At 44.7% G+C, this 11,514-nt stretch overlaps 1 protein-coding gene across 3 annotated transcripts in view; it reads left to right on the top strand.

Annotated features, from left to right (window-relative positions):
- Positions 1–3,986: 3,986 nt before the first annotated feature.
- grk6 (G protein-coupled receptor kinase 6) overlaps positions 3,987–11,514 on the top strand; it is a 45,974-nt gene continuing 38,446 nt past the window's right edge. For 2 of the 3 annotated variants that reach the window (XM_060837073.1, XM_060837076.1), the window contains exons 1-2: positions 3,987–4,069; positions 5,754–5,849. In XM_060837073.1, coding sequence (XP_060693056.1) covers positions 4,018–4,069; positions 5,754–5,849 — 148 coding nt within the window. In that variant the 5' untranslated portion in view covers positions 3,987–4,017. The remainder of the gene's footprint in view (positions 4,070–5,753; positions 5,850–11,514) is intronic. The other variant, XM_060837074.1, reaches the window with a different exon arrangement.

The raw sequence follows: 11,514 nt of genomic DNA, 5'->3' as shown, positions 1-11,514 counted from the left end.
CGTGAACGCTGAAGAGACCAAGTGAAGACAGAAGGGCACACCCAGAAGGAACCAGCTGCTCACCAGCAAGTGATTGAGACTGGGTAATGTTGAACGCAAATGTCGCAGTGTTTCCTCTTCCAGAACGGAGCTGAGAACTGGTGTGTCTCCACAGGCAGAGGTGTTTCCTCATTTTGAGGGCGCTGTAATTATAGCTGCAGCTGACGTAAGTAGGGCAACACTCAAGAGGCAGCTGTCAGTTACAAATGACCACTCGTCGTCTCTGAGAGGACAGAGTTTGGTTCCTTGACCTCATTCAGTCAACTTGTTGTGGGAGCCAGCAGTTTAACAGAGAGACGCTTCCCCTGAATCCCGAACTCTGAGCAAGATAACAACTGGTTTCACTGGAATGTCCATCTTGGGTGGCAGGGGCTCCAAGCATGAACCACAATGAAGCTCCAATCATTCCCAGGAGCCATCAGCAGCATCACTAGTTAGACCAGCATTTGATACCCAGCCCTAATCACCGTTAAAAATCTGATTTGGAGATGCTGGTGTTGGACTGGGGTGCACAAAGTTAAAAATCATACAACACCAGGTTAGAGTCCAACAGGTTTAATTGAAAGCACACTAGCTTTCGGAGCGACGCTCCTTCATCAGGTGATTATCCTGATCACCTGATGAAGGAGCGTCGCTCCGAAAGCTAGTGTGCTTCCAATTAAACCTGTTGGACTATAACCTGGTGTTGTGTGATTTTTAACTTAAAAATCTGAGTTCTCCTTTTAACCACTTTGTAGTAGACACAGAAGCACATAAAATAGGAACAAGACAAGACCATTCGGCCAGTCAAGGCTGCTCTCCCATTCGATATGACAAGACCTGAACTTGGGGTTCAATCCCAAAATAACTATTCCCAGTCTCTTTCAAATGAAGAGACTTCTCCTTACCTATGTCTGGAATAATCATCCCATTATCCTGAAAGTGATCCCTGTTCGAGATTCCGCAGCCTGGGGTAAACATCCTCTGTGTTGCCTCTGTCAAGTCCCTTTAGGGTATAGGATTGAGATGGCATGGGGACAGATTGGGATGGGTATGATAGATTAAGATCGATATGGGTGACAGATGGAGATGAGAATGAGGACAGATTGGGATGGGTATGATAGATTGGGATGGGTTTGATAGATTGGGATGGGTATGATAGATTGGGGTAGGTATGATAGATTGGGATGGGTTCGATAGATTGGTATGGGTGTGATAGATTGGGATGATTATGATAGATTGGAATGGGTGTGATAAATTGGGATGGGTATGATAACAGATTGGGATGGGTATGATAGATTGGAATGGGTGTGACAGATTGGGATGGGTATGACAACAGATTGGGATGGGTGATGGAACAGATTGGGATAGGCGTGGGAACAGATAGAGATGGGCATGATGGATTGTGATGGGATAGGTATGATAGATTAAGATGGATATGGGGATAGATTGGGATGGGTATGATAGATTAAGATGAATATGGGGACAGATTGGGATGGGTATGGGGACAGATAGGGATCGGTGTGATAGATTAGGATGGGTTTGGGAACAGATTGGGGTGGGAATGATAGATTAGGATGGGTATGGGAACAAATCGAGATAGGCAATGGGACAGATTGGGATGGGTATAATAGATTGGGATGGTTATGATAGATTAAAACATGGGGATATGGGAATGGATGGGGATGGGTATAGGTATGATAGATTGGGATGGGTATCATTGATTGGGATGGGTTTGATAGATTGGGATAGGTTCGATAGATTGGGATGTGTTTGATAGATTGGGATAGGTATGATAGATTGGGAAGGATATGATAGATTGGGATAGGTATGATAGACTGGAATGGGTATGGGGATAGATTGGGATGGGTATGATAGATTGGAATAGGTGTGATAGATTGGGATGGGTATGAGAACAGATTGGGATGGGTGATGGAACAGATTGGGATGGGCATGGGAAAAGATAGAGACAGGCATGATAGATTGTGATGGGCGAGGTCTGATAGATTAAGGTGGATGTGGGGACAGATTGGGATGGGTATGATAGATTAAGATGAATATGGGGACAGATTGGGATGGGTATGGGGACAGATAGGGATCGGTGTGATAGATTAGGATGGGTTTGGACACAGATTGGGGTGGGAATGATAGCTTAGGATGGGTATGGGAACAGATCGAGATAGGCAATGGACAGATTGGGATGGGTATAATAGATTGGGATGGATATGATAGATTAAGATATGGGGATATGGGAATGGATGGGGATGGGTATAGGTATGATAGATTGGGATGGGTATCATTGATTGGGATGGTTTGATAGATTAGGATGTGTTTGATAGACTAGGATGTGTTTGATAGATTGGGAAGGATATGATAGATTGGGATAGGTATGATAGGCTGGAATGGGTATGAGGATAGATTGGGATGAGTATGATAGATTGGAACAGGTGTGATAGATTGGGATGGGTATGAGAACAGATTGGGATGGTGTGGGAACAGATTGGGATGGGCATGGGAACAGATAGAAATAGGCATGATAGATTGTGATGGGCGAGGTCTGATAGATTAAGATGGATGTGGGGACAGATAGGGATCGGTGTGATAGATTAGGATGGGTTTGGGAACAGATTGAGATGGGTTTGGGGATAGATTGGGATGGGTATGATAGATGGGATGGGTATGATAAATTGGAATAGATGTGATAGTTTGGGATGGGTATAAGAACAGATTGGGACACAGATTGGGATGGGCATGGGAACAGATAGAGATGGGCATGATAGATTGTGTTGGGCGAGGTATGATAGATTAAGATGGGTATGGGGACAGATTGGGATGGGTATGGGAACAGAAAGGGATGGGTGTGATAGATTAGGATGGGCATGATAGATTGGGATGGGTTTGGGAACAGATTGGGATGGGAATGATAGGTTATGATGGGCATGGGAACAGATAGAGATGGGCATGATAGATTGTGATGGGCGAGGCATGATAGATTAAGATGGATATGGGGACAGATTGGGATGGGTATGATTGATTGGAAAAGGTGTGATAGATTGGGATGGGTATAAGAACAGATTGGGATGGCGTGGGAACAGATTGGGATGAGCATGGGAACTGATAGACATGGGCATCATAGATTGTGTTGGGCGAGGTATGATAGATTAAGATGGATATGGGGACAGATTGGGATGGGTATGATTGATTGGAAAAGGTGTGATAGATTGGGATGGATATAAAAACAGATTGGAATGGCATGGGAACAGATTGGGATGAGCATGGGAACTGATAGACATGGGCATCATAGATTGTGTTGGGCGAGGTATGATAGATTAAGATGGATTTGGGGACAGATTGGAATACGTATGATAGATTAAGATGGGTATAGGGACAGATTGGGATGGGTATGGGAACAGAAAGGGATGGGTGTGATAGATTAGGATGGGCATGATAGATTGGGATGGGTTTGGGAACAGATTGGGGTGGGAATGATAGGTTATGATGGGCATGGGAACAGATTGAGATGGGTTTGGGGACATTGGGATGGGCATTACAGCTTGGAATGGACATGGGGGCAGATGGGGATGAGGATGGGGAAAGATTGGGATGGGTATGATAGATGGGGTGAGTTTGATAGATTGGGATAGGTTTGGGAACAGATTGGCATGGTGATGATAGATTGGGGTGGGTATGGGAACAGATTGAAATAGGCATGGGGACAGTTAGGATAGCCACCTGGTTCCCGTTCCCTACATCACTGACATCGAGATCAAACAGCATCAACAGATTTTCGGATCTGATTCCCCTCCGGATTCGGGTAGGTCAATGTACTTTGCTCAGACTGGCGCAATGATTTTGTAGCAAACTCTCGCCTCCAATCACATTGAGGAGGAACCCGCAGTGAAACTGCAACCAATCAGTGAGATGGGGCGGTGACACCCCGGGGAGCCAATCAGATTGACGCTTCCGGGAAAAAAAACCTGCGGAGGGTGAGGTCCTGGGATGGAGCTGGAGAATATCGTCGCAAATACGGTGTTACTGAGAGCCAGAGAGGGTGAGGAGGGTAGGAAGGGTAGAGTGTGACTGTGACTGTGACTGTGACTGTGACTGTGACTGTGACTGAGAGCCAGAGATGGTGAGGAGGGTGCAAGTGTGACTGAGAGCCAGAGAGGGTGGGAAGGGTAGAGTGTGACTGAGACTGAGAGCCAGAGATGGTGAGGAGGGTGCAAGTGTGACTGAGAGCCAGAGAGGGTGGGGAGGGTAGAGTGTGACTGAGACTGAGAGCCAGAGATGGTGAGGAGGGTGCAGTGTAACTGAGAACCAGAGAGGGCGAGGAGGATTTGAGAATGAGAGAGGAGTAATTTTGGGAGGATAGGAAGATTTGTAGTATTGCACTTAGTTGGTGTAGAGAAGCAGGAATCTTGGGTGTGGAAGAGGATGCGATGGGATTTGACAGTGTGTGCAACGTGAATGTGAGCTGCACGGTGGTCTTCCTGTATTTTCTTCAGACTGGTGAGATGGCAGTAAGGTGTTTGATAAGGTTCCACGTGGTAGGCTATTGCACAAAATAGAGTTTTGCGATTGAAGGTCATTTAGCGGTTTGGATCAGAAATTTGCCAACTGAAAGAAGACCGAGGTGGTGGTTGATGGGAAAGGTTCATCGTGGAGCTCAGTTACCAGTGATGTGCTGCAGGGATCTGTTTTTGGGCCACTGCTGTTTGTAATTTTTATAAATGATCTGGCAGTAGGTGTAGAAGGATGGGTTAGTAAATTTGTGGATGACACTAAGGTAGGCAGAGTTGTGGATAGTGCTGAAGGATTTTGTGGGTTACAGAGGGACATAGATAAGTTGTAGAGTTAGGCTGAGAAGTGGCAAATGGAGTTTAATGTGGAAAAGTGAGATAGTTCACTTCAGAAGAAATAACAGAAATGGAGAGTACTGGGTTAATGGTAAAATTCTTGGCAGTGTAGATGAACACAGAGATCTTGGTGTCCAGGTGCATATATCCCTGAAAGTTCCCACCCATGTTGATAGGGTTGTTAAGAAGGCATATGGTGTGTTGGTGTTTATTATAGGGAGATTGAGTTTCGGAGCCATGAGGTCATGCTTCAGCTGCACAAGGAAGTGGTAAGGCTGCACCTGGAGTATTGCATACAGTTCTGGTCCCAGCATTATAGGAAAGATGTGGAAGCTTTGGAAAGGGCTCAGAGGAGATTCACTAGGATGTTGCTTGGTGTGGAAGGAAGGTCTTATGAGGAAAGGCTGAGGGAATTGAGGCTGTTTTTCCTGTAGAGAAGAAGGTTGAGAGGTAACTTAATTGAGATGCAGAAGATAATCAGAGGGTTAGGTAGGGTGGACAATGAGAAACGTTTTCCTCAGCTGGTGAAGGCTTACACAAGGAGACATGACTTTAAATTGAGGGGTGACAGGTTTAGGACAGATATCATGGGTAGTTTCTTTACTCTGAGAGTAGTATGGGGATCGAACTGTCTGCATACAACAGTAGTAGATTCACCAACATTAAGGGTATTTAAATATTTAAATGGGCATTGGACATCTGGATAATAATGGAAGGTGTAGGTTAGATGGGCATCAGATGAATTTCACAGGTCGGCAGAACATCGAGGGCCGAAGGGCCTGTACTGTGCTGTAATGTTCTAGGATGCATTATCGTCCCTCTCACTCTCCCTCCTTGGTCTTGCTCTCACCCTCTGCCCTTCCTCTGTCTCCTGTGCAGGTGGTGGTGGGAGATGGAAGGGGAAAAGCAAGAAATGGCGTCAGATGCTGCAGTTTCCCCACATCAGCCTGTGTGAAGAGCTGAGACAGACAATTGGTGAGTCACATTCATTGGGAAAGATTGACAGGCAAGGTCTGAAGTTAATGTGCATCTCTGATCCTGCGGGACTGTTGACTAAGTGGTGTATCTGGCGCAATGCTTGTTGGGAAGATGTGCTTATACAGGCTTGATTTAAAGTTAATCAGAACCCATGCTATTTTGTGATTAATTCAATAGTGTCTGCTCCACTTTAGTTAAATCAAGCCATCAGCAGTTTGTTGTTTTACATTTAGTTAAGTCACACCTCGACTTCATAAGAGCCTTTTTTTCCTGGTCTTTGCTCTTTTCTATGATAGCCCTAACTGTCTCTCAATTAGGCTCACTACTTCCAAAATGCTCCCTCCTTGCTAATGAGGATGTACATTTCAGGGGCTGAACAGTTGCCTTACCTTGAGACCTTTGGACTCATTTCTGATAAAGGGTTTATGCCTGAAACGTCGATTTTCCTGCTGCTGAGATGCTGCCTGACCTGTGCTTTTCCAGCACCACTAATCTTACCGTTAGACCCTGCTGGCCTCCATTGTGGGACTCCCCCGCTTCCCCCACGCCAGCCCTGTCCGGGGGGTCTCTGTCTCCACACCGTGCCGTGCTGGCCTGGTCCACGGGCTCTCTTCCTTTGTTCCTGTCCAAATATTTTAAAGTTAGAAGTTTGAAAAGAAAGAAAAAGACAACGAACGGACGGAGCAGAGGAGCTCTGGCTGGAGTGTCCTACTCTGTCGCCATCTTGGATCACTATAGTCATTATGATTCATTTGACACTCCACTCATTGCAGTTACCAATCTGAAAATACCCCCTTTTCCCCAACTCTCTCCTTACCCATTAGCTCCACTCTGCAGACTTGGTCATCCACCTATTTTTTGTGAAGCCCGCCATCATCACTTTCCTCCTCCAAGTCATTGATATTTATTGTAAACAATTGTGACTCCAGCATTGTGGCACTCAGTGACTTACAGGATGCCATTCCTGAACATGTCTCCCTCTGTCTTTTATTAATCAGCCAATTCTGTACTTCTGCTCATGTACCAGTTCCAACACCATGGCTTCTTATCAAGTAGACTAGCGTTCAATAGACAATTATGTCCAAATGGTTACCAGCCACTCACTGATCAGCATCTTCAGTGGTTGAGCTGAGATGGCATGTCATTACCACTGCTTCTCATGTGCTTTTGTTGTCAGATTTTGCTGAATCTATATTCTGCTCCATGCTCCACTCTGCAATCCCCTATTCTGAATGTGTTTCTCCATAATATAGTTCAATGTTGGCCTACTTGCCTGTGTCTGGGCATCAGCTGTCAGGCCACTAGGTCTCCTGGTGACATCCTAGTGACGGGTTCTGTACTGCTCGGGGAGCCCTGGTGACGGATATTGAGGTGATTGTTTAAAAATAAGGGGGGCACTATTTAAGACAGAAATGAGGAAGTATTTTACTCAGGTGATTGAGTTTCTTTGGAATTCTCTTTCTCAATACAGTAGGTGCAGAATCTTCAAATGTTTTTAAGGCAGACGTAGGTAGATTTTTGATTATCAAGGGGATAAAAGATTATTGGATATGCAGGAATGTTAAAACCAGATCTGCAATAGTTTTAATTGATGGATCAGGCCAGTGGGCTGAGGAGACAATTTTGTTCCTTGGTCATATGTGAGAGATGTCACGTTCTGCCTAATTTTTTTCTTATCATTATTTCATGGGCTATGAGCATTGCTGGTAAGACTGTCTGTCATTGAACTGACTGGCTCGCTAAATCGTTTCACACGTAGGCCAGGTCAGGTCAAGATGGCAGATTTCCCTCTCCTGAACAATCTGAATGAATGAAGTGGTTTTTGCAATATTCCATGAGTAGTTCATGAGCACTCTTACAGAACCTAGCTTTATTTATTTTTAAAACAATTTTCTGATATAGTCATAAAGATATACATCACAGAAAAAGACCCTTTGGTCCAACTCTTCCACACTGACCAGATATTCTATATAAATTTAAGTTCTGTTATCCCTGTAAACTTTTCCTATTCTTATACCCATCCAGATGTCTGTTAAATATTGAAATTGTACGAGCCTCCTCCACTTCCTTTGGCAGCTCAATCTGTGAAAAAGTTGCCCCTTGGGCCCCTTTTATATCTTTCCCCTCTCACCTTAAACCTATGTCCTCTAGTTTTGGACTCCCTGACTCTGGAGAAAAGATCTTCATGATTTTAGAAACACCCATAAGGTCACTCCTCAGCCTCTGATGTGCTAGGGAAAATAGCCCCAGCTTATTCAGCCTGTCCCTATAACTAACTCAACCCATCCAAACCTGGCAACAACCTTGTAAATCTTTTCCAAACCCTTTCAAGTTTCACAACATCCTTCCTATAGTAAGGAGACCAGAATTGCACACAGTATTCCAAAAGTGGTTCAACCAATGTCCTGTACAGCTGCAACATGACGTCGCAACTCCTATGCTTGATGCTCTGACAGATAAAGGAAAGCACACCAAATGCCACCTTCACTATCCTATCTCCCTGTGACTCCACTTTCAAGGAACTATGAACCTGCACTCTATGGTCTCTTTGTTCAGTGACACTCCCCAGGACCTTACCATTAAGTGTGTCAGTCCTGTCCTGATTTGCCTTTCCAAAATGCAGCACCTCGCATTTATCTAAATTAAACTGCAAGTGCCACTCCTCGGCTCGTTGACCCATCTGATCAAGATCCCATTGGATTCTGGGGTAACCACCTTTGCTATCCACTCTCTTGCCATATCTCACTCCTTTTTACTTAATTAATTAATCCTTACAGTGTTAAATATTTTGAATATTAAATTTATGCTTCTGATGCTGTCTGCTTTGATAACAATTTCTGAAATCTAACTTATTACTCACCAATAGCAGCTTCCAGAAACTATTTCAGTTTGTGCTCCTTTACCCGCTGGAATTCTTGCTAGTGAGCTTCCAATGTCTTGCTGTTCTGTCATCTCTCCTCGCCATTGGTTCGAGGTGGAAGGAGGGATGGAAACACCACAGTGATATAATGTTTGGGGCTGACCATTCCTTCATTGCAGATCCTTCCAGTGATACCCTTGACACCCGCACTGTCTGCAAAATCCACTCCTCGAATGCAACCGAGCAATGTCTGAACACCTACTGATTGGATTTCTGTTGATTTTTCTGGTCAATGGTAACCCCAAGGATTTCGATAGTGGGGAACTCAGTGATGGTAACATTATTGAATATCAAGGAATGGTTGTTAGATTGACTCTTATTACAAATCATAGAATCTCTACAGAGTAGAAACAGGTCCTTTGGCCTAACAAGTCTACACTGACCCACCCAGACCCATTCCCCTACCATATCACTCTACGTCCCCCTGACTAATGCACATAGCCTACACATCTCTGAACACTATAGGCAGTTTAATGTGGCCAATTCACCTAACCTGCACACCTTTGCAATCCCGGAGCACCCAGAGGAAACTCGTGCAGATACTGGGAGAGCGTGCAAACCCCACATAGACAGTCACTCAAGGCTGGAATCAAACCTGGATTCCTGTCACTGTGAGGCAACAGTGCTAACCACTGAGCCACCATACTGCCCGTGGTATTAATGTGGGGCAAATGCTCCCTGCCACCTGTCGACTCAGGCCCAGATGTTATCCAGATCGTGTTGATTGTCAGCAGGGAATTCAGTTTCTGAGTCTTAAATGATGCTGAATATTATACAATCATCAGTGAGCATTTCTATTTCTGACCATAAGATAGAGAGAAGCTCGCTGATGAAGCAGTTAAAGATGGTTGAGCCTAGGCCGTTACCATGAGGATCTCCTGCAGCCTGAGGGGCCCTGAAGGAACCCAAACACTGCATCAGTGAGCAGGCTGCTCCACAGGATGGCTGATGACACCCTCCAGATATGATTTGAATTATTTATTAGCGCACACATCTTGAAGATACGGTGAAAAGTGTTGTCAACATTATCCGGCACCATTTTGAGTTACAAAAAGGATAAAAACAAATTACTTTGTCTCCTGTTCAAATTGGGGTTTGAAGCACGGCTTCTGCAAGACATCTGGAAGGTATTCTGGTCCTGAAGGAATCCTGCTCCCAGAACAGCAAAGATGCCCCTGATGCCCCAGGAGACCCCACCTCTGCTGTTCCTGTTGTCTCTCTGACACCGAGGGTCCAGGCTCTGGGCCTACCACCACCAGGAGTCCCTGCTTCATATACCATCCCTGCCAAGAGATTATAGGAGCAGAATTGGGATATTCAGCCCATTAAGTCTACTCTGCCTTCAATCAAGATTGACCTGTTTCTCAATCCCATTCTTCTGCCTTCTCTGTGCAACCCTTGATCTTCTTACTAATCAAAATTCCATTTATTTCTGTCTTAAATACATGCAATGACTTCGCCTTCTGCAGAAGTAAATCCCGCCAATTAACCACCCTCTGGCTGAAGCAATTTCTCGTCCTCTCCATTTTAAATGGTCATCCTTTCACTCTGAGGCTGTGTTCCCGGGCCTTCCCTTGCTTACGAGAGGAAGCATTTTTTCCATGTCCACTCTATTCCAGGCCTCTCAGTATGCAGTAGGTTTTTTTTTAAACCGGATTCCACCCCCCCCACCACACACACACACACACACACACACACACACACACACACAATATTCTTCTAAACTCTACTGAATACAGAGTTCCTTAACTGTTCCCCATATGGAAAACCTTTTATCCCCAGGATCGTTCTTATAAACTTCCTCTGGACTCCCTCCAGACATCTTTCCTTGGATATGGGGCCTGAAATTGCTCACAATGTTCCAAGTATCTGACCAGCGCCATATATTACCTCAGCACTACATCTCTGCTCTTGTATTCTAGCCCTCTTGAAATGAATGTTAACTTTGCATTTACCTTCCTAACCACCAACTGAACCCACGTCTGAAGAGAATCCTGAACTAGGACTTCCAAGTCCCTTTGTACTTTATTCCCGAAGTCTTTCCCCATTTAGAAAATAGTCTATGCTTTTATTGTTCCTACCAAAATACATCACTTCACACTGTCTCGCATTACATTCTGTGTGCCACTTTTTTGTCCACTTGTCTAGTAAGTCCAAGACTTTCTGCACCTCCCTGTTTCCTCAACACTCCAACTATCTTTGTCATCTGCAAACTGAGCGGCAATTCTCAATTCCTTCATCCTGATTGTGGATGGATAACGTGAATAATTGTTGTCCCAACATTGACCACTGTAGAACTCTACTAGTCCCCAGCTGGCATGCTGGAAAAGGCCTGTTTATCCTTACACTCTGTGTAAGTTAATCCCCTATCTCTGCCATTATCTTACTCCTAAAACCATGAACTCATATCTTAGCCTCCTGGAACTCCAAATAGATCACATCCACTGGATCTCCCTTATCTAACTTACTCATTAGCTGCTCAAAGGATTCTGACAGATTTTTCAGGCATGACCACCTCCTGACAAAGCTGTGCTGATTCAGCCCTGTGTTACCATGCACTTCTAAGTACTCTGCAATCCATCCTTAAAAATGAACTCTTAAAATCGTACTAACAACTGAAGTCAGGCTAATAGGCCTACAGTTTCCTGTCTTCTGCCTTCATCCCTTCGTAAACAGGAATGTTACGTTAGTTCTCTTAGACCCTCCCTGACACCAGTGATGCTTGAATAAATGCTAGCAACG

Source organism: Hemiscyllium ocellatum, chromosome 16, assembly GCF_020745735.1.
Source record: "Hemiscyllium ocellatum isolate sHemOce1 chromosome 16, sHemOce1.pat.X.cur, whole genome shotgun sequence".
Lineage (NCBI taxonomy): Eukaryota > Metazoa > Chordata > Chondrichthyes > Orectolobiformes > Hemiscylliidae > Hemiscyllium > Hemiscyllium ocellatum.
The sequence above is the reverse complement of the archived record's forward strand: the minus strand, read 5'-3'. Positions and strand labels throughout refer to the sequence as shown.